This window comes from Prionailurus bengalensis, chromosome D2, assembly GCF_016509475.1.
Source record: "Prionailurus bengalensis isolate Pbe53 chromosome D2, Fcat_Pben_1.1_paternal_pri, whole genome shotgun sequence".
Classification (NCBI taxonomy): Eukaryota; Metazoa; Chordata; class Mammalia; order Carnivora; family Felidae; genus Prionailurus; species Prionailurus bengalensis.
The window spans coordinates 10,988,568-11,012,660 of record NC_057351.1 but is presented as its reverse complement, the minus strand read 5'-3'; the positions used below and the strand labels follow the sequence as shown (position 1 = coordinate 11,012,660).

The 24,093-nt window shown below is 39.9% G+C and overlaps 1 protein-coding gene across 11 annotated transcripts in view; it reads left to right on the top strand.

Annotated features, from left to right (window-relative positions):
* RYR2 (ryanodine receptor 2) overlaps positions 1-24,093 on the top strand; it is a 756,924-nt gene that overhangs the window by 723,757 nt on the left and 9,074 nt on the right. For all 11 annotated transcript variants that reach the window (XM_043596215.1, XM_043596214.1, XM_043596207.1 and 8 more), the window contains 8 exons: positions 983-1,069; positions 1,683-1,901; positions 3,379-3,509; positions 4,844-4,886; positions 7,965-8,098; positions 12,387-12,447; positions 16,103-16,249; positions 17,986-18,120. In XM_043596215.1, the coding sequence (XP_043452150.1) occupies positions 983-1,069; positions 1,683-1,901; positions 3,379-3,509; positions 4,844-4,886; positions 7,965-8,098; positions 12,387-12,447; positions 16,103-16,249; positions 17,986-18,120 (957 nt within the window). The remainder of the gene's footprint in view (positions 1-982; positions 1,070-1,682; positions 1,902-3,378; positions 3,510-4,843; positions 4,887-7,964; positions 8,099-12,386; positions 12,448-16,102; positions 16,250-17,985; positions 18,121-24,093) is intronic.

The following is a 24,093-nucleotide window of genomic DNA, read 5'->3' as shown; positions in this document are numbered from 1 at the left end:
CCATCCATAACATCCCTTTCTGCTGTCCTTTGGTAACTCTTAACTAGTCCCCTTGTTTCCACTCTTGCCTCCTATCTGTTTCCCACACAGCGGTGGGAGTAATCTTTCCAGATCATAATCTAGTGGTATCAAGCCCTCTTCAGATCCTCCACTAGATTACCATCCCACCTGGAATAAAATAATAATTCCCACAATAATAATAAGAGTAATAACTAACGTTCCCTCAGTGAACTTACCTAATCCTCAGAGCAAACCTCTGAGAAAGGTTTCTGTCGTTCTGCCCACTTTACAGATGAGAAAAGTGATTCTGCAGGACTGGTTAATTGCTTGTCTACACCTGCAGCGACTGAGTGGTGATGGTGGGCTTCACAGCTGGGCAGCATGGCCCCAGAGGTCATACCCCAACCCACAGCACTGGAAGGGACGTCACAGACTTCTGTCAGAAGCCTGTAAACCTGTGCCCCTCACCTCTCTGACCTCATTCCTTCCCATGCCCTTGTCTCCTCCCTGCTTTTCTCTTACTATCCCTCAAGCACATCGTCACTCCGAACTCAGAACTTTCGTCCCCTTCCACGCACTGTCTCTCTCTGACACATGTGCCCCCCCCCCCAGTTGTTCACTTGACCTCTTCCCTGTGTATTTAGGCCTCTGCTTATACATAACCACCTAAAATAAACCTTCCCTGACCACCTATCTAAAATAGCAGCCCTGTTCCCCAAGCCTGTAACCTGATGGATTTTTCTTCATAGCATTTAGCATCCTCTGAAATTAGATTTTGTTTTGTCTTTCATCTGCGGATGTGTACCTCCTCCGTGGTGGCCCAAACGTACTCCCTCACTGTTGCGTCTACAGCTCCAAGAACGTTACTGGATGCAGAGTAGGCTCTCAAGAAGTAGTTTGGGGCAGATGAATGAATGCTTTAAATCGTCTGCACGTGTCAGTCTCTTCATTCAGTGACCTTAATTTTCATCGTTTTTTTCAGAACTATTTTGCTCGCAACTTTTACAACATGAGAATGTTAGCCTTATTCGTCGCGTTTGCAATCAATTTCATCTTGCTCTTTTATAAGGTACGTACATCTTTATGTTTCAGGAACCAGTACGAAACCACAGATGGGTTGGATTGTGTGTGCAGAATTCACACATTCGCCAATGAGCACATGTAAATCTCTTTCAAGATATGTTTTGATGAAAGGAAAAAACCTAGAGCTCAGGCACATCACTGACGGTCTAGTAAGGCAGGAGCAGACTTGTTCCTCCAAACTAAGCAGGAAATACCTCAACTAAAGAGTGTTTGATGTAGTACAGGGTTTACCCAGTGTCCCTAGCCTGATTTGGCTGCGTACCCCCCTTGGTACCATATCTGGGTGTGGCACACCCTCATTACGTTAAACTCATTTGGTACCTGAGAAGGCAGCCTAGCCATCTGATTTTTCTCCTGCATGCATTAGACTCCTCGTAACTCTTGCTCAGATTAGGAGGTGTTTTAAAGGGTGTGCTCGTTATAGGCCATCAGCTTCCGAAAAGCTATCTTTTTATTTTTAGCCTTTGCTTTTAGTCTTTTCACGGTACCTGAGCCTCATATCTGGCTCTCTGCTGAGAAGGCTGGGTTTCCATTGTTTCTTGTGTGTGCCGGTCCCTTAGAGGGAGTGAACTGACTCTACTTTAAATGGTTTGAATCAGGTCTCCACTTCTTCTGTGGTTGAAGGAAAGGAGCCCCCCACTCGCAGTTCAAGTGGAAATGCCAAAGTTAGCAGCCTGGACAGTGGCTCGCCTAGAATCATCGCGGTTCACTACGTCCTGGAGGAGAGCAGCGGCTACATGGAGCCCACGCTGCGGATCTTAGCCATTCTTCACACGGTCATTTCTTTCTTCTGCATCATCGGCTACTACTGCTTGAAAGTAAGATAGTAAGGCACCAAGGTGTGTGTGTGTGTGTCCGTGTTTGCGCATGTCTTTTGCAGGTTGGACTCCTGGGGGAGCAAACTCTGAGATGGGAATTTCCTGCACAGAGATTATTAGGGAATGTTCCACGAATCAACACCCGTGGGGCAAGGAGAAGAAGCAGAAGACAAAGTGGGGCTGTGGTTCAGATACAACAGGGCACACACACAAGCCTCAGTCCCTGAAGCTGGGATGCCCCTGCAGGGCTGTCTTGGGCTGGGGCACTGGAGCCTGGCCTTCAGAGCTCCATGTTGACCAGTCGTTGACTGCAGGCTGTCCTGGGAAGGGCCTGTGGCCCTGGGCTGTCTTGTTATAGCTCCCTGTCACATATTGGCAATTATTTACATAATGACCCTTTTCATCAAATCTTGGCCCCACAAAAATAACCTACCATGTCCCCTAGCAACGCTCCACTGTTTTAGAGTTATATAATACATCATATGGAACCTATGAGTCATTAGGCACCTACCTAATGCCATCATTGGCAGAAAGACCACAGTTTGTCAACCTTCACCCAGAGAATAATGCAGCTCTATCCCCAGAGCCCTACCAAGAGGATAATATAACTCAAGATGGTCTCCGAATGCCCAGGGCTGCCCATTACCTTTGCAAACCTCTTTATTTTTTCCTAGCGAGACACCTTTTCTTGGTAATGCCTTTATCTCATTGTCTCCTACCTCAGATTGTGAAGCTTCCAGAAGACTTTTGAAAAGCCAGAGCTCAGGGTGAAAGACTAGAATGTAAAATTTTCTTCAGAAATTCTTTTCCCTTCCCTGTCTTTCCTTTGTTTTATTAAGAGGGGACAGGGGAAGTATTCTTGGATTTTTCTAGAACGTCTGCCTCTTTTTTGTATCCGTGCCTTCTGTAAAATCTGTCCATATGAAAAGAGAGCCAATATGTTCTGGAAACATTTTGGCTAGCTGACAAAGATTTTTGCTGATGCTGGAATTAAAATTTATTTCAAAATAGCATATGGGCATGCTGAGTGTGGAATAATTAAAGAGATTTCTCAAATAACACTGCACTTTTTAGAAGCATGCATTTTGGAACATTAGTAACATTGCTGTATTTTATTGTATCCGTTCATGTTTCACATTATAAAGATGTATGTTAAGTATATCATAATAAAAGATATAATACATCTTTTTCTCTTTAATACATAAAAGTGATTTCTTCAGTGTAGTTATCTGTGAACTTCTATGTGTTTAAAAACATATGATTATAAACTATATCTATTCTATCTTCTTTTTTTCCTAAACCTCTAGATGTTTCTTTCTGCCTAAATATAACCAATTCATTTTCACTCAATTTTACCTTCCTGGAAGTAACATGGGAAATACTTCTTTTTCCAGAAGCTGTTTTGTAAAGATAGCAACCACAGGAGATGCCAGTAAATCTAAACTAATTTTAACGTGTTTATTTTTTTCAAATGTAGGTCCCATTGGTTATTTTTAAGCGAGAAAAGGAAGTAGCTCGAAAATTGGAGTTTGATGGGCTTTATATTACAGAACAGCCTTCAGAAGATGATATTAAAGGCCAGTGGGATAGACTCGTAATCAACACACAGTGAGTAAAGAATTATATGAGACATTACTGTGCTCAAAAATTTCAAGACAAAAAACAAACAAACAAACAAACACTTTGCTGGAGTTCCTGCAGATTTGTCACAAGTTTAGCAGAGGTGAATAATAGTTATATTTTCGGCCAAGAAAATCAAAAGACTAAGCACTGTCAGCCTCTTAATGGATGCTATCAATTTTTTTCCCATCTGTGTTCCGAATTCCTTAATCAAAAATGGCTTTGGGTCCATTTCCACAGCCCTGATGGAACTTAACATCCATTACTCAATGTTCAGAGAAGTGTGTAGCTAGAGGGGCATAACCTGCAGTGTGGGGTTATCTCATCCAAAAGACCAGACGAAGCAAAAATGATTCATTAAGGAAAGAGTTGTAGCATTGAAGGCAAAAATATTGAATTTCATACTTTCAATGTATCTAAGTTGTAAACTTTCAGCAGCCCAGCATAAAACTAGTTAAACGTTATGACATGTAAAATATAAGGCAGGGAGACAAATGCTTTTTCTATACATTAATTATTTACCCTTGTGAGATCAAGACCCAGACTCCTAGCAGCTGTTCCAGGTCAATCCATCACAAAAGTAGAACTTGCCACCACTAAAGGTATTAGTGATACACTATTTTTTGAGTAGTTTCTACTACTCTAGTGTGTCAAGTGTGAAATATCTTTTTATTGTGATCAGTTTTGCTTGTTCTTAAGAAGTTAAAATTGCTAATAAGCTGAGTTTTCAAATGAGGATGATGTGTTTGTGCATTAAAAATGTTTACTCTAAATGCTCAATGTTTTATTTGTCAACTCTGGCTGTTAATACTAAGTCAAATTAGATCTGTCCCTTTAGGTGAAGTCCATATTAGTACAGGTGCCACGGTCAGTTTCTTCGAGGATAACGTGGGAATGAGATTTTTTAACTTTATAAGAAAAAAAATGACAGATTTTTAGATATCTTAATTTTTAAAGATAATTGACAGAGAAACGTATGTCATTTGACATGTTACAAATGACATGTGTCAGCATGTAAATAAATACAACAAGCTACTTATTAATAAATATGCTCATATTCTTCCCTGTTAAAATATTAGCCTGGAGTCTTTTTGTGATTTGCATGTATATATTGATATATTAACGCTTACATAATATTTAATGTACCTCTGATATAGGAAAATTATGGGATAAGATGGGACAAAATTGATTATAATTTTTGTGAATGAAACAATATGTGTTTACATATTATTTTAAGTATTTTGTTTATTCCAAACAACATATTGTTATTTATCATTTTTTTAAATGATATTATTTTACTTTTATGCTTTTATATTTTTTAGGTCATTTCCCAACAACTACTGGGACAAATTTGTTAAAAGAAAGGTAATACCTCTCAGAAGGAATGCATTCTCTATTTGTTTCCTAGAGTGCAGTTCAGATTTGAATTTGATATGGCTCGTGTGGAGAATGAAATGCTGAGGTGTGCTTTTATCGGTCTTTTAATGTCATTTCAAAGTGGCAATAGAATTCAGTATGAATTTCAAAAATTGCACGTAAAGAAGAACCCATACTCTGCAGCTATAAAATGAATAATAAGCATTGCTTCATCCACCTGTCCTCTGACTCAGGTGAATAATCGGTGCTCAGTCCGCACAGTAATAGGAATTGGTGAGAATTTTCTCCGAGCTTCTTTGGGTCCCCTGAATTGGCTAACGACCATTTTCTGATAAGACAGCTGTATATCACTGGGGCTGGAATCCTGCTTCACCCTGTAGGAGCAGAGTCGTCGCATGAGAACAAAGGATCGAGTTTTGTTTATTTCACATGAACTTCGGAGATCTTTTTATTTTCATAAAGTTTTATTCTTCTGATGCATACTGCGTCATAGTGTAGTAGAAAGAACAATGATAGGGCATCAGTGATGAACTGTGGCACCTGCTAACTGCTCTGATCTTGAAAGTCAAGGATCTTCTCTGCTCTTCTCACCACATAGCATTTTAATGTCAGATCTCTCTTAATGAAATAATGTATGTACCGGTACTTGTAGATCATGAAATACTATTGCTTTATGTGAAGACTAAAGCGATTCACATAAAGCGTTACATTGTAGCTCCTACTTATTCTTTGAACCTTTCTGATTGCCACCCTGACTCAACTCACCTCCTTAATGAGTTCTAGCTCCAACGGGTACCGTCTGGAGTAGCCAGAAACATCTGCCAGATGAAGTGCTCTTGTTCCCTTTGATTCCGTGTTACTCAGGAGGATTGGCGACCAGCAGATTTTTTGTTAGCAATCTGAGGGGAGATAGAGGGCTTGCACCAAGAACTGAAATCAGGTACACGAGGAAGCACATTGACCTTTTTTAAAAAATCTATTTAATAACAAGACTTTCTAGTTGAGAGAAGTCGTGTGTTTGTAGATTTTATTCTGGCACTAGAGTTTTGTCTCCTGGTGTGACGTGAAATTCTGAGCAGCACTGCCCTCCTGCGTACGAGCACATCCACATTGGGCCAGGGCTTTGAAAGACTTATTTTTAAACAATTTTAAATAGGTAACTTGAACATTTTATTCTCATTAGCTACTTAAGAAAGAAGCTTTGAATTGTTAAAGCACAGATTTCTCTGAAGGAAACTGCATATTCAGAGTCAAATAAATACGTTGTCATTGCAGGGGCGCCTGGGTGGCTCAGTCAGTTAAGCATCCGATTTCAGCTCAGGTCATGATCTTGAGGTTCGTGGGATCAAACCCCATGTGGGGCTCTGCGCTGACAGTGTGGAGCCTGCTTGGGATTCTCTGTCCCCCTCTCCTTTGCTCCTCCCCCCACTCTTGTGCTCCCTTTCTCTCAAATAAATAAACTTAAAAAAGTAAAACTAAACTGTAATTGCAGCAGGGACTATTGGTGGCATTCCTACTATACTTAGTGCTGATTTGTTGTCCTGGGAGTGAGGTGAGAACACAGCCCAGAGGGAACCCCCGTGCAGGCCACCCCAGCCCGTTTTTAGCACCGTGAGAATAACACAGAACAGACCTTTGTGGGTGATGTTCATGGGCTTTTTAACTACGACTTCTCTTTCATGTTTTCATTTACCTCGACTGTATACATTCAGAAGAGGCTTATTTTTATTTTTGCTAATCCCTTCTTCCTTTCCATTAATGTATTTCTTCCTTCGTTCTCTCTCTTCTTTCCCTGGGGAACCCCCTTCCTCCTTTCCCTCACGTGCTCATTTCCTTCTGCAGTCCTCGTCCTCTGCTCTCCTACCTTCTTTTCCTCTTAGTGGCCCATTCTCTCTCCTACTTTTCATTCATTGCTTTTCCCGTTGTCTCCATTTTCATTGTGTGTGGGACTCTCATGGAAGCATTAGGCCAAGAGTGGCTGTGTCACGGGGCTGTGCTTCCTGGGCTCAAGGGAAAGCTGTGGGCCCACGTCTACACCGGTCTGAAAACGGGACAAGTGGGCAAAGCCAGGAAGATGTGGCAGAGGGAGAGGGGGGCCAGGAAGTGGAGGACAGTTGCTCAGAAGGGATTCTGGTGGTGTAAAGGGGTCTATGCAAGGATTGCCCTGAAGACAGGGGGAGGCGACAAGGTTCCAGGGATTACTGAAGGACTGACAGCTTAAGTCAGGAAACTAGGGGAGAGTTGAACGGTTGTAACTGAGAGCCCAGGGAGGATGCTGTCACAAGTGGCCAGCCCATGGCTGGCGATGGTCAGTGCAGATCTTTCCCGAGAGTCAGATCTCGCTTGGTGGTTTCCTTATTTCATCTCTTGCCAAGCTTAGCAAGCTTGGACATGTTATGTTTTCTTATTTTTTTTTTAAATATTTATTTATTTTGTGAGAGAACACAAGCAGGGGAGGAGCAGAGAGAGGAAGAGAGAGAATCCCAAGCAGGCTCCAGGCTGTCAGCACAGAGCTCAGTGAGGGGCTTGGTCTCATGAACCATGAGATCATGCCCTGAGCCAAAACTAAGAGTCGGATGCTCAATAGACTGAGCCACCCAGGTGCCCCAAGGGCATGTTATGTTTTCTAAGACATAACTTCTTTATCTGCAGAATAGGATGCTGATAACATAGTGTGACTTACATAATGTGACAGTCCCTTGAGGGAGAGCAAGTCAAATTTCTTTACATAATTCCTGGCGCAGAGGATGAATTTGGTCAAAGTTCCTTTCATTCCATTTTTTCCACTTCTTATTTCCTTGGCCCCCCCTCTTCCTTTTGCATGCATCCCTCTCTTGACTAAGACATCTTGTTCCTCGGATGGGTATTACATACAGTGCTGTAAGTTTGCTTTGACCTTAAGCATTGCGATCACAGAAGAAGAGCCAGAAATGAGATTTTTAAGTGAACTCGAACATAAGACCAATATATAGTAAGTGTCAAAATAATTAGATGTTTGTATGCGCATGCATACGAGGGGTTACTGAGTGGTTGAGGCCAGTAAAATGTTTTATTTCCTGTGTCCAGGTTATGGATAAATATGGGGAGTTCTATGGCCGGGACAGAATCAGTGAGCTCCTTGGTATGGACAAAGCCGCCCTAGATTTCAGCGATGCCCGGGAAAAGAAGAAGCCAAAGAAAGACAGCTCCCTGTCAGCCGTGTGAGTATTACCTCTTCCCAATGGCTCTAGACCCAACGGAGAAGAAATTAATACAATTCTGAACTTGATAATGCCTCGACTTCCTTTCCCTCAGAGTCTGGGGGAATAGAGATGAGGGAAACAGAGAATGTACCTAAGGGTCTACTTCTATGCTTCTGGGTATTTTTGGGTGTGGAATGATTGGATTTTTTCCTATTATTTTGGAAGGCGACTTTTTTGTTATTTACATAAAGCAAAAATTATGTAAATAAAGATGTATGTTCTTAACTTAATTTGCCTTTTCTATCCCTAAATGCCATTTAAGTCAAACATATACAAAAGCACAATATTTGACTACCTTTTCTGATGCTGTCTGAAAAGAGGTTAATCTTTCTTAGGTTTTGGAAGAGGGCACTATGGAGCCCTTTTTTAGGAAAGTTCAAAGTTCATATTCTTTTATTATAATTCTTGAGTTTTGTTTAAATAGCAAAGACTTCACAAGCCAGAAGTACTATGCTGTCATGCTGTTACTCAGGAATTTAACTTTAAAATGAGGTGTTCCTGGAGCGCCGGGGTGGCTCAGTCGGTTAAGTGTCTGACTTTGGCTCAGGTCATGATCTCATGGTTCATGGGGTTGAGCCCCGTGTTGGGTTCTGGGCTGACAGCTCAGAGCCTGGAGCCTGCTTCGGATTCTGTGTCTCCCTCTCTGTCTCTGCCCCTCCCATGCTCATGCTCTGTCTCTCTCTCTCTCTCTCAAAAATAAACATTAAAAAAAATTTTTTTTAAATGAGGTGTTCCTGATATAGTGCTTTACTGGAATAATAGGTTATAATACAGCTAGAAAGATGTGAATCAGTTGAATTGAATTTGCCTCAGGTTGAATTTCACACACACACAAACACACACATATACATATACTGCAAATATATATTTCATCAACTGTAATTCTGGATTAAGTGTAAAGCATACATGTTTTAAAAAATGTAATTTCTCATTGTAGCCACTTAACGATCTTAGAAGAAACATAAGAGTTACTTTCCCTTAAGAACATGTCCACTTTTCTTGTAAATTTATGGTCTCAGTCAGTTAGGGATGTGACTTTCGAAATACAGATACTTGAGGCTCTGTAGGGTGGTATTATTTTGTGTCAGATAAATATTTTAGCTAGCATTAAAAAAACATGTTGGCTGACCTCATTGGTAATATAGTTTTTTATCTATCTGAAAACTTACTGGAGCTACATGGTTTTTAAAAATAATGTGAACTCAGTTTAAAAGTAGTTAGTTCTATGGACAAATACATGACAGAAACTGTGGATTTAGATCCAAAATATCACCTGGGTACTTTAAGAAAACCCATGTGGTACATAATGAATATATCACTGTATAGAAGATGAAACACCTTGCCAGTGCTTAGGAATTAAGACCTTTATGTTAGAATATCATATAAAAACAAGGACCATAGAGCAGTGCTGAGCTTTCTACTAATATTTTCAGATCTCTGACAAACAGTGTAGAATCAAATTGTTTTACTGAATTATGCTCTTTCCATGGTAATATTTATGATCCTAAAAAGTCTGAAAAAATAGAAGGAAAGTTTAGACTATTTTATAAACAAAAAGGTGTTTTATTTTTACTGTGACCAAAAAGTTTTATTTGTTTTTTTTAAATTTTTTTTCAATGTTTATTTTTGAGAGAGAGAAAGACAGAGTATGATGGGGGAGGGGCAGAGAGAAAGAGACATAGAATCCAAAGCAGGCTCCAGGCTCTGAGCTCAACTCACGAGCCTGATGTGGGGCTCAACTCACGAACTGTGAGATCATGGCCTGAGCCAAAGTTGGACACTCAACCGACTGAGCCACCCAGGTGTCCCTGAACAAATAGTTTTAAATTAGTGGAATTTTCCACTTTTTTACACAGGAAATGTTTGCGAGTTTGACCCCTAGCAAAGTGCCAAGAAATTAATATGGCATTAATACCTTTAAATATGAAGGGGCACCTGGGTGGCTCAGTCATTTGAGTATTCGAATGTTGCTTTCGGCTCAAGTCATGATCCCAGAGTTGTGGGATTGAGCCCCTCATTGGACTCTGTGCTGAGTGTGGAGCCAGCTTAAGATTTTCTCTCTCTCTCTCTCTCAGAAAATTAAAATAAAAAATAAATATGGATAATAAAATTAGAAGAATAAATTTCTAGTAAATAATGTCCATAACTAGGAAAAAGAATTACATATATTGTTCCTTTATTTAAAACATTTACAAAGATCAAATTTTAAAACATTATCTGGTTTGCATATTAATATTATCTTAATGTGAATGTTTGGGTGCAAGGATGATTCATCTATTTGTGCATGTTTTATTTGTCAATCAGATATGTAGGGCTTGTCAAACAAACAGGTGGCCGATTACCTCCTGGGGATAGAATGGCTGCCAGGACCTACAAAACCTGCATCTTTTTCATTTGTGTCTTTATGGGAAAAGAGGAGGGATTTGTATCTCAAAACCATCTAGCAAAACTCTTCAGCTTCTGGCTTACAGTCTGCCCCTGAACCAAGCCCTGTGGCCAGGTGAATGCGTGCCCAGTTGGCCTAGATCAGCTTTGGCCCATCCCTAGGGGTTGGGTCAGCTCCACCCAAACAGGAGTACTGTCGTGATTGGTGAGAAAAGAGTGTCCTACACCACCAAAAGGGTATGCTGCTTCACGATGTTGACAGCAAACTTGTCACCCTAATGTTTGATAGGAATGAAAAATAATAACCATTTTTTAAATAAAGTAAGAAACTGCCATGGGGCATTCAGTCATCCTGATAGAAACACTTATTTTGTTTTAGATTGCTTTCATGGGAAATAATCATGCTCTCATGCAAATTACCCCATTATTTATTTTTTCTCTGGCTTTTTAAATTTAAGATAAAATAGTCTTGGGGTGCCTGGATGGCTCAGTCAGTTGAGCATCTGACTCTTGATTTTGGTTCAGGTCATGATCTCACAGTTTTGCGAGTTTGAGCCCCAAATAGGACTCTGTGTTGACAGCATGGAGCCTTTTTGAGATTCTCCCTCTCTCTCTCTGCCCCTCCTTTCCACACACTCTCTCTCAAAATAAATAAATATACTTTAAAAAACAAAAAGAAAAAAAAATAGCCTTGTATTGAAACCCATTTTAAATATTCACAGAACTTTAAAAAATGATCTCTAGTAACAGAATTGATTCTAGCTCAAAGATAACTTTATTTCCTTAAGATAAAAACTCCTAGGCTAAGGTAAATTAAAACGTAATCTTTGGGGGAGAAGTCTCTAAGAAGTCCATTTTGATTAGCGATTACTGATCCTACCACTTGAAATTTAAGATTGGCCTTCCTAAAAAAAAATGACTAAAGAAATAACGTGTGAAACAGTAAATATAGAGAAGCCCTTTTGAAAAGAATACTCATATTTTATATCCTATCATATCAATTACCTAGAGTATTAGATAGGCTAACAAAGTTATAATTTCTAGCATATGAATCAGTGGGCAGCTCTAAAAAAAAATTAAAGTTAGAAAGTATGTTTTACTATGTATGTATTTAATCTACAAAGATCAGGAATATTTATGCTAAGATTTACTCATCCAGCACATTTATTGAGAGATACTCCATGTATGATACAAGGTGCTTGGTGTTAGGGAGTTTGCAGACTAGGGAGAAAGGCATAAATGTACGTAGATACCTGCACACCCGCAACTACAAAACAAATGGGAAATTGTAGTAAGTCTACAAGGTAATTTGGGAACCAAGGGGAAAAGGTGAATGCCTTCTTGGGTAGAGATTTTTTTTTTTTTAAACAAGAGGAAACACAAACAAGATGAAAGAGCCCTTTCACTGGCAAATTTAGTTGTAAAGTGAATGTGGATGTTTATGCAAGTTTTTATTAGCCTAAGTAAAAATTATTCTGTCAGAATGCAATTACAAATGTATAATGAAAGCGAGGAAACTTGGGATGCACACATGTTGGTTAATGTAGTAGCATAGTTTCCAGAAATCATTCTCACATAACAAGTGGCTTTACCTTATATTGAATGCAGGAAAAGAAAGTGCTAATCTTAAATAATAGAAGTTGCATCTTTGTTTTGTTTTCCAAGATCCCACTAAAAAAGCATTACAGAATTCTGGAACACATCATCCAGATGTTCCAGATTCCCTTGACGTTTTGGATGGAACTAATTTCCTGAGATGGTTGCCAGTTTCATCCCACGGAAAGAATGCCAGCAGGCTCTTGCAAGCCTCCGAGTCTTTGCTTCACATGCATATCCACAAATCCTTTTTTTGTCTTTCCAGACTGAACTCTATTGATGTGAAGTATCAGATGTGGAAACTAGGAGTCGTCTTTACGGACAACGTAAGCCCACTTCATTACCACAAAGTACAGTGCGCTCTGATTAGACAAGTCTGTTGGGATCCGGCAGGCGGACAGTCAGTGATTTAAGGAAGTCAGTCAGACAGCAATTGATTTAATACAGACCATTATCTAAGAATGACCCAAGGAAATATGTGATTAATTAGCCCCCATCTCTCAATCCATTTCTTTCAATAGCTGAAAGATTAACATGAAAATATATTTATTGCAAGAAAAAGAAACGGAGATGAAAATTCACATGTATTTTCATTTAGGTTTTAGTTGGGTAATGAGTTCAAAGTTTCCTAGATGTTAAAATAAATGGAAGTTCTAAATAAATAAAGTTTTAAAACTTTAATTGTGATAAATTTAAGTTTCCCCCAAATTAAGTGCATTAAATTATTGTGGTTTTTGTTCTTGATTGATCCTTCTTTTCTCAAAGAGCCTAATAGCCCAAGTCTATATCCAAATATAATGAAAAAAAATTCACCTGGTACTAAAAGCCACCGACTGTCAGGTCGGACGATCACGTTGTACTACCCTGGCTTGCTCAATAGTTTGACATTTTTGACTCTTAGAATTTTCAGTTTAAAAAATCATTATTATCAATTGTTTTCATGCTCCCATGTGCTCTCTATGGGAAGTTGCTAGGGACAGTCATGAAACTGCTGAATGGATCAACTACAAACGTTTGTCTCCTCCTGCTGGTTCAGAATCCTCCTACCATCCTCACGCACCTCCTGCGAAGGGGCACTTACAAGCAAATCCAAAGGCTTAGTCCTAGACCCTCCTCTGGTTTTGTCTCCCTTGCATATCTCACTTAGTCTCAAAATCACACTCTAATTAGCAGTGACTTTTACAGTGAGTGGTAATTCTGTTCTCCTAAAGACCTGCAACACCCCCCAAATTCTCCTGTCTCTATCCCCACCCCTATCGTACCCAGTCACGGGCCCGGAATACTGGGTCTTTTAGAGAACTCTCCAAAGATCTCAAAAACAAGTCTTTTAAGTATCTTTTAGAATTGTCAACTGTTAATGCCTTCAGCAAATTTCTCTTCTAATAATGGAAGCAACTCCCTCAAATTAAAAGGAAACCACCTCATCTCTAGCACTGATGTTTTCTGTTCAGGTAGCCCGGCCATCTTGGCTTTTGCTAGTTAAGGTCAATCCTCCTTGACCTCCTTATATGCCACAGTACTTGTGTCATGCAGGATACGTATCTTGCTCTAGTCTTCTTGCCTCCAGAGCATTTGGGCGTGGACAGACTTCTTCAGACTTGTTTCTGTTATATTATTCTGATATATTATTCATCCACCTGTAGTTTCATGGCTGTTTGGCCAGCTACTTCTCAACATGTCTTCAGTCCTCAATAGTGTGGTTTCTGTCTGAAACACAGCTAGGCTTACCAGATGAAGTACAGATGAGTTCAAGCCGCGCGTTGGGCTCTGCGCTGACAGCTCAGGGCCTGGAGCCTGCTTCAGATGCTGTCTCTCTCTCTCTCTCTGCCCCTCCTCTGCTTCTGCTGTCTCCCTCAAAACTAACTAAATAAAAAACATTATAAAAAATTTTTAATTAGAGATAACTAAATATTTACATATTATATTTACATTTTTATATAGGTATGTATACATGCCTATACATAAATATAGGTAGTTTTATATCTATAATATAACAATGTACAATATCCATACTTATATATTTATATGTGAGTATATCCCAAATGTTGCATGGAACATACTTAATCTAAAAATTATTTATTCTTTACCTAACGTTTATCTGTAACTGGGCAGCCTGTGTTTTTATTTGTGAAATCCCGCTATCTAAGGACAGCACCTGTGTCGTCTATACATGTATCCTTGGCTCCTCTGATCACCTATATTAGTCTCCTGATTCATCTTGTGTCCACACACTTGTCCTTTCTCCTCAGCCTTTTCATTTCTTAATAGCCTGCTGGGTGTGTCCATCCAAATGTCCTGTGACAAATGCATCTTCTCCTCTCCTCACTCTTTCCTGCTAAACGCAGTCCCCCTGTCCACCATTTCCTCTTTGTGTTAGTGTTTTTGTTCTTCTTGCTACCTATGTCCAGATGACCAGCTTGGACTCCTTTTCCTTCTCCTTCTAATATATACATTCAATTATGTGCCCAATTGGATCCTTTTCCTGCCCTCTGTCATTCTCTGGCCAGTTCCGCTGATAGTCGTGCCTCTTATAACCTCCCCCGTGGGGTTGGCCAGTAGTGTCCTAACGCAATAGCTCTGCCACTTACATCTTCTTTAAGAAAGTAGCTTGACCGGAGTGAGCTCACTTTCCTCATTTGTCAATTTGGGGCTAAGATTGCCTACTTATCAAGAGTCTGGCTAGAATAAAAAGAGAGACTGTATGTGCAAATATACAAGACGGTATTTTCATAAAATGCTGCTTTTCACATACCATTATTCCGTATGATGCTCCAGGGGTTCTCCCCCGCCTGTGGGATGTGCCCATATCCCTTAACTTGGCTTGAAGGCCTTCCAACCCCACCGTACATTTCCAGCCTCATCTTCTGAAACAGAAGCCCACTCTCAAACCAAGCTGTCACTCCTCAGCACATTCTGCGTAGGCTTATCTCGGTGTCTATTTTCAAGTACTGCTTTCTTCCACCTGATGTCTAACCTCAGCCCTGAACTGCCCATAAAGATGATTTATACCACCTCAGCCCCCTTTGTCTTGTTTGTGTTCTCTGTTAAAGCTTAAGATATATTCTAGTCAAAATGAAGTTTTCCTCCCTTTCCCAAAATGGGTAGCTCTTGACTCCAATGGCAAAACATTTCTTATGCTCAAGGACCCTAATGCACAAAGCAAGCATGATCTCAGTATCTTTTATTCTACTTTTTTTATTCTCCTCCCCTCAAAAAGTATATCCACTTTTACATCTAACCTCTGTAAAGCGAATCTCTTACATTGATTATAAACAAGATTCCTACAGATAGTACCAATTGTATTAGGTTTATTATAGCCTTCGGTGACATTAAGTAGTATTTGCATTTTCTCCTAGACTTGTTTTGGCTCACATAAAGTGAGATGCTTGGTTAATAAAATACCGCACGTGATTTCTTACAACTAGTAGGTCTCCACATACACTGATTTAGAGAGTGAGTAAATGAAAAACGAAAGAGGGAAGGACAGTTGGTTGGTTCTTTGATTGAGTGTAGAGCAGGGCTCTCAAGGGGGGAAATTTTGTCCTCCAGGTGACTTTTGGCAATGTCTAGAGACATCTTTGGTGGTCACGGCTGGCATCTGGTGAGTGGAGATCAGGGTCACTGCTGGTCATCCTACGGTGCATCAGACAGCCTCCAAAACAGAGAATTATCCAGTCTAAACTCTCAGTAGTGACAAGGTGAAAACACCTTGCTATCGAGTATTAGGTCAGTAAAATTCTCTCTATAGAAAGATACATAAGAACAGCCTATCTGATATAAAGGAGAGAAAGACATTGAGCCTCTGAGGACAAGCTAAATAACAATAAAATACATAAACCAATATAACTGATTCGAATTAAATAGACAGACTAAGAAGGTAAAGTAAATGAAGTGATTATAATGGAATGAAATCAGAGTAGCTTTGGACAACAGTCACTCCTTCTGGTTTCTGATATGCTTCCCTCTCGTTTGTCTTCTCAGTCTTTCCTCTACCTGGCCTGGTATATGACTATGTCCGTTCTGGGACACTATAACAACTTTTTTTTTGCTGCTCATCTTCTTGACATTGCTATGGGATTCAAGACACTGAGAACCATCTTGTCATCGGTAACTCACAATGGCAAGCAGGTAAAAGTTGATTTTTTTTTGACTCCCTACAAAAAACAAAACAAAACAAAACAAACCACCAAATACACCAATAAAAATAAAACCCAACCTCCAATGGCAACATATAGTTTTAAAGATTTTTGTGAATGGAGGATATGCACTTTTTTTATTTTTTAATTTTTTTTACAAACCATGAGGAATATTGGTTCAAGAGTCCCCTACACCTACATTCAAGTCTTGGCTTGACCGATACACTGTGTGACCTTGGATAACTGATTTAACATTTTTAAATCTCAATTCATTGTGTAAAATGAATACAATAAAAGTACCTACCTTTTAGAGTTTCTGAGAAAATGAAATAAGAACATAAACGTGGAGGTGTTAGCACAGGCCCTGGCACATACAAAACACTGCAGAAAATAGTTAAATTTTTCCTAATATGATATTTACTCCATTTGATACCAGAGGGAACTGAAATGTGTTTCAGAATCCTGATGCACTAGTTACAATAGTAATAAAACACAAGATGCTGCGTTCTTAATTTGATGTGATATTTAAAAATTGGATATCGTGTGGTCTTTTATAATGTTTCATACTTGACAAGGTCATACTCCAAGGACTTACATACTGGCCTAGTTCCAGATGATCAGTTTATGTTTTAATGGAGCCCAGTTGTAATGTGAAAACTTTAATTATTCATAAACTCATTATAGAAGCATATATTTATTGATTCATTCCCTATCACCTGTCTACTGGGAGTAACACATTCTATATTCGTTATTTGGTTTAACAGAGTCCTTCTTTTCCAGAATTTTATAATTCAGCATATTTTTAAATCCATGTCCCCCCAAACACGTGAACTATGTCCATAGTTAAGTTCATATGAACAGTTATCATGATTTTTAGTTTCCTAAATTTCAACATTGTTGTTCTATATGTGACTCTAATTTTTGAATGTGACTATGACATCAGCAAAAAGTGTTTATTCATTCATAGTATTGAGCCCCTGACATATTTAAAGAACTGGAGATTCTGAATCTCTTGTGTATTTTCACACAAAAGGTTTGGCTTGCTTTCAATTCACTTCTAAAATTTTGCGAGGATTATTCCTTCTTTTTGAGATATCAATTTTTGACTTACAGAAATATAGAGAGCTTAATAGTCCTCATAATAAGATGTGCAGAAATTATAGTGGCATTGTACTTCGTTTACAGAAGTGAATTAAGCCCTCTATTCAGATAACATATTTTCTCCAGATAATTGTAAAATTATTTTTGAAGGACTTAATATATGCTGCCACGGTCAGGAACATAGGGATTCATTGTAATTAGAGAAGTAGACACAAAAAATAATGCATTTTAGTGTGTTTAGATTTTCTGTGATACAACCAGAAATATATTTTCACCAACTTGGTGAAATTCTTATTTTCAGCACATACATATTATGATCAATTTGGATGTGAAAGTCAATCAGAGTTTATTCATATTCCAGCTGTAGTATGCATTCATTAACCAATTAAGTATCCAACTTTTGCATAAAACAGTCTGACCACTTGATAAAATAAAGAGCATATGGAAATAAATTTCCCCATGGAGGGGGGTAAGAAAGGTATGGTGTGAGGTATGGATCCCATTACTTTCTAGTCAATAAATCCAGGTATGTGCTCATAGAATTCTCCCCTCCCACACTGATGTTAACATGCCAGTCATATATGCCTTGCATTTCTAATGCATGTTCTGTGTCACGTTGCTTTCCAGCTTGTATTAACTGTTGGCTTGTTAGCTGTTGTTGTATACCTATATACTGTTGTGGCATTCAACTTTTTCCGAAAATTCTACAATAAAAGTGAAGATGGTGACACACCGGATATGAAATGTGATGATATGCTAACGGTAAGTTCATACACTTTGATCTCATACGAGTGAAAAATTCTCCTGCTTCTTCAGTATGAGTGGTTGTGTAGTTACTCTTTAACCTTGCAGAATAGAAAATAGCGTACCCAGTAAAAAGTTGTGTGGCTCTTTAAAGAATCAACAGTTTTCATTCTTTTGCAGAATGTAAAGGACCGTTTCTGCCATTTTTTTACATCTGCTGTACCAGCCTGATAATCAGATTTTTTGCATAAAGGACTTAGAGCTGGAAGGATTAATATAAACGCTTCAGCTGAATTGGTTCATAGATTCCAGGACAGCGGTTAAAATTATTTCCTTGGAGAATATTTTGAACCCTTAGTTATCTGTTTACTTTCATATTAACTGAGATCACCAAAGTCCAAAAATCGATCTTTTACTAGAACTCTTAGGTTTTGCTTAAATATTCAGTATTTTAGCTTAAATTACCTTTTTGGTCTTGGTTTTAAAATCAATGGATGTTCAAGCTTTCATATTGCTCTACCCCTGTTCCTTAACCTGCCCGTCTAATATTGGCGAATAGGAAGTTATTACAGGTGAGATCTTAGATTGGAAATATGTACCTCTAGCTGAAAGGAGATGAATTCTTCATTGAGCACCAAATCAAAATACCTACATAGCTGGGGTTAGTGGTGTAAGAGACCAACAAAGTGACAGTAAAATTACTCTAGAAAAAATAAACATCCCAAAAGAGTAATGAGAGGGAACTACTAATGTTATAAAAACTAATACTTAAGGCAGGTTTTGTACTAGAGAACGATACATGTGTGGGACAGAATAGAGAGTCTAGAAATACATGCAGATACACTTGGAAATTAAAAGTGTGATAAAACGTGGCTTTTGAAATCATGAAATGAAAAAGAATTCAGTAAATGGTATTGGTACCATGGATATGCTTTTGGGGAAATTTTGACAAAAATTGATACCAACCTAGTTCTTTAAATCAAAATAAATTCCGAATGGGACACATATTTTAATGCAAAAAGAAAAGAATAAAAATTATAACAGAATTTGACTTTTGAAATAAACAATTTTTAAATTTTACTTATTTTCTTTAAAAAATTTTTTTTAATGCTTATTTATTTTTGAGACAGAGAGACAGAGCACAAGCAGGGGAGGGGCAGAGAGAGAGGGAGACACAGAATCCAAAGCAAGCTCCAGGCTCTGAGCTGTCAGCACAGATCCTGATGCGAGATGAATCATGGGAGATCATGACCTGAGCCAAAGTCGGAGGCTTAACTGACTGAGCCACCCAGGCGTCCTTGAAATAATAATAATTTTTAAATGGGGAAAGGTCTTTCTAAGTGTGTCATAAAACCTAAGATGCATGGGGTCCTAAACAATTACTTTAAAAGGGAACAACACTAAGCGATGTCTTAAAGACAAATGAAAAACTAGGAAAAATATTAACATAGGGCCAGTGTCCTTAATTTACTAAGTACTTATCACTAGGAAGTAAACCAATAGGAAAAGGAACAATCAGCTCGTGGTAAAATTCAGTCAGCTTACAAATTGACAAAGATTAAAGAAATGCAAATCAAAGCAATCAACTGCCACTTCTTAACTATTAGGTTTGCAGAATATTAAAGTTTGTTAATACCCACAGTTGAATCGATGGAAAAACTGGCACTTTCATGAACACTTGTAGGGAATTCAAATTAAGACAATGACTTTACAGAAAGTTTGCAATATCTGTCACATTTTTCATTGTACTTACCCTTTGACTTGTCAGTTCCACTGATTGTATTGATTTAAATGTTTGTTTACAAATATGCTCCTGTGGGTTTAAGGATACTTGCTACTATCACAAATTGGAAATAATCTAAATTATATCAATAGAGTCCCGATGAAACCAACTATGGCAAATCCATATCATGGAAAAGTAGGTTGTTGTTTAAAAATAAGACAAATCTGCACGTGCTGATATAGAAAGACATACAGATTGCATTTCAGTGGGGAAGGGGGGGGGCAAGATCTTGAACAGTGTTATGGTAAGATCCTGATTGTGTGCACACATACACATGCTAGAATGTACATATTAGATACACTAGAATATGTACACGGTGTTTCTGGAAGAATACATGGGACACTGTTAACAAGGACTACAGATTAGGGAGAGAAGAAACTTACACAGTAAGGGATTCGTCACTGGTAGTGACGTCCCCCAGAGTCACTAAACATGTGACACTTTACGACCAGTAAGGATCCTTCATCTCCTCTTGTGAGAGGTGCCTTTAATACCCGTGTTGCCTCTCTACCCGGTGACTTCAAGATGGGGTAGCAGCTGGCTAGAGGCAGGGAGGGGAGCAGACAGCTGGAGGAGTCGACAAGGCACAAAAGGGAGTCAGTCATTACTAACAGCAGACAGTTGTGACTCCAGGGAGATTCATTTCTCTTCCAGAAGCACCCCCTCCCCCATGGTTCTAAATCTCAAAGTCCACCTTGGTTGAGTCAGAAAGTTTAGCGAGGTGATTCACTGCCAGAGGGTGTGGTGCCTGCTGAATCGCTGAAGATGGCTGGAAAGTCAGGATGACTTCAGGTAGTGCTCTTGAGTTGGCATTGGGAATGGCGGGGCCTCACCTGCCCCCCTCCTACCACAATAAGACCCCTGAAACATCCAGGTGTCTCCTTCTAATGTCATGAGTCATATTTGACCCTATTCAATTATCCTGATAGTATCCTTGGATGACTACATTTCGAACATCACTCTTGGTATGAGTTTCCATTGCTTTTGTAAATTTTCCCAACGAACTTATGAGAGGAATCCAGGCATGGTTTGAACAACAAGTGAGTTAGGAAGACAACGAACTGCCTTTACCTGGTTGGCATGACCCAGTTGCATGGGATGTGTAGGGAAGAGGTAGAGAAGTTTGCCTCACTTTAGGGTGAGGAAATAAGGCTTCTTGATGTTTCGACCATGGCCTCAGGACTGAGCTACAGCCTGGGTTTTGTCCAGTTTAAGGGATTTCTGGACAAAATCCCTACCAGTGAGACTACCTACAACCAGGTCTGTTCTGGGTGTTTCTATCTCTACACATAACGGTAAGCTTTGTACCTTGCCTTTGGGTGGGGTGAGGTTGGGGGCATCATGAGGATGTACCTCAGATGTGTCTTCCTGCAAAAGAGAAAACTCAATTCCAAGCCACAAACAACATCTCAGCTCCCATACTGCTGCCAGGTGGATCAGGCACACAGGAGTCTGTGTAGCTTTGCACATGCTCGTATCCAGCTGATTGTTCTTAAAAACGATCACATCAGAGGCCACATCACCTAGATTTACCTTACAATAGTTGGTCTCAAAACCCCTTTTAATTTGCCTCTTATTAATACTTGTGCAGCAAGGTTTGAACAAGCCAACAACATTTAAAATGTAACTGCTCACTTGTAGTAGTGCTCATTAAAAGTCAAGGCTTAGCAAAACCTAGCAGCTAGCAAGACAGAAGTACGGCGTAGGAAGTGGTCACGCTTAGTATCTTGCGTGTATCTCTCAAAAGAGAATCTTTTGTTTACATCCGTCTCTAACAATTAGTCTTCACAGGGTGAGGTCGAGGATTGTTTGCTTGAGATGGGTTTTCTTCACTCATGCCCTGTTTTCTCGCCAACATCCGAGTTTCCAGTGCCTTCATTGCTTCTGGTAGTTTCCTGGCATATGTAGGAACATTTTAGGTTTTCACAGCGATGTGGTTCACCTGCCAGTGTTTCATGCCTAACAGCAGGTGGCGCTGTAGCTACAGTTTTACAGACTGTGATGCTTCATGCCTGCCTGCCCACCTACCACCTGCCTCCTTCCTTCCTCCCTCCCTCCCCCTCCTTCCTTCTTCCCTCCCTCCCTCCTCCCCCCCTTCCTTCCTCCCCTCCCTTCCTTCCTTCCCTCCCTCCCTTTTCTTTCTTCCTTCCTACACTTTCCTTCCTTTCCTTCTTTACTTATTTATTTAGGATCATGGTGTTTTAAGCCTGAGAATCTAATTAAACCATCAGTATCCTGAGAGAATTTGAACCTCTTCTCCAAGAATGTACAAGGAGAAAGTGCAAAATGATCCAAAGTTCCAAAGCCCCAGGCAAAAAGATGATTGTAGCTAACTAGCCAGGGAGACTGACTTGGCCTATATAAAGACATTCATCTCAAAAGGGGCGGTCCTTTCACCAAGACTCACCAGGGCATCCCTTTATGAACCGCAGCTCAATGAGGCCACCCTCATATCCCAAGTCAGAAACTGCAGGGAAGGTGTCCAGACCTGTTGTTTTTTGGAAAAAACTTACTAGGTGGTTGAGAGAATGAGTTACTCCTAGGGAAGTACAATCCCCAGCTCAGGGTATTGTTCTAAATTACTTATTTTACCCTACCCTCCCAACAAGTAATCTCTGCCAGTCTCTGTCTCTTTCTCTTTCCACTTTTATTTCTCCCCCTATTTTGGGGGGGGGGGTTAGGATAAAGATCTCGTAAAGATCTTCACTACTCTGCCAGAAACTGTCCCTCCTCAGTATTTCCTAAAGCTGTCATAAATAGTGATTAACTCTGGAATGAATCCACTCGGGAGATGAGTGGGTAGGGGAGAAACCATAGAATATTAAATTTGGAGAATAACTGACTGCATATTCCCAGTGTTGGTAGCACCAGGCACCTTCCTTCCTCATGACTCAGATTCTCTGAACAAAGTATATCGGTTTGTGTCCCAGAATTACTGCTTTCCATTCTCCAACTCTTATGTTCAGGTTTAAGCTGCTCCTGTGAAAAGGAAGGTGAATGAGAGATTTTCCATTTTCAGGAGCAGAATGATCATCTGACAACTAAAAGCCTGACAGCCCTACGTAGGTGGATGTTCACCACCCTACCGCATATTCTAGCCACCCACCTGCTATATCTGGGGATAACCAGGTAGTGTAGATTAAGGTTGGGAAAATCAGTATCAAAATCCCACAGGTAAACCTGGAATTTTATACTTTTAAAATCTGGTATCTTACTAAGCCTAAACAATCAAATGCATAAGACTGCCTATCTTTTCAGCATGGCCAGAGTCTATTATTGAAATATGGTGGGAGGCCTTTTGTCAGCATCAGAGCTTTCACAGAATGAAGGTGAGCAGAGAGACGTGGATGTTGCTAGATGGCTGACAGGAGACCTGAGAAGTAGGAGACATTTGCTTTGGTAATTTAGCCTCATTCCATGGTCCTACCTTCAACTGTGCATGTCTAGAAACTAAACATCCTCTTGAGGACAGACTCACATTAACCAGGCTCCTAAGAGTCACATGTATGAGTCAGAACACCAACATCCTACTCATTAAGAGTTCATGCCGCAGGAGAATGCATTCTCTTCCCTAGAGAAAAACTCTATGGGCACCTGGGTGGCTCTGTCAGTTAAGCGTCCAACTTCTGCTCAGGTCATGATCTCGCGATCTGTGAGTTTGAGCCCCGCGTCGGCCTCTGTGCTGACAGCTCAGAGCCTGGAGCCTGCTTCACAGTCGGCGTCTCCCTCTTTCTCTGTCCCTCCCCCGCTCACACTCTCTCTCAAAAATAAATGAACATTACAAAAATGACTTTTCTGGCCTGTGAGAGAGACCCCTTACCTGAGCCCCAGACGGTTCTTGGTTGGGCAGTGACAGAGCCGCCCTCTGATCCTCTTTGTTCACTGTGTGCCAGACTGACAAACCTCCTTCCTGAGTGACCCAGTCGTTATTCGGTTCTGATCACTAGATTCCAGGCATCTGCTCCAGGACACTCTCTGTGTGCTGCATCTATCACTATATTAGCTGTTGAACTATGAGCATTTTGGGGTCAACTTGCTGCCTGTCCTTTGTGCTCTTTGGGGTCATCTGAGAATTTGAGGTTCATGGGCTGAGACAGTGAAGTCTCCATGAGAACACTGATCAGTCATGACTTTTCACTCTTCATTCACCGCCCCCCCTCCGCCCCAGTGATGTGTAAGTTCCTCTCATGTGCTGGACATTATTTTAG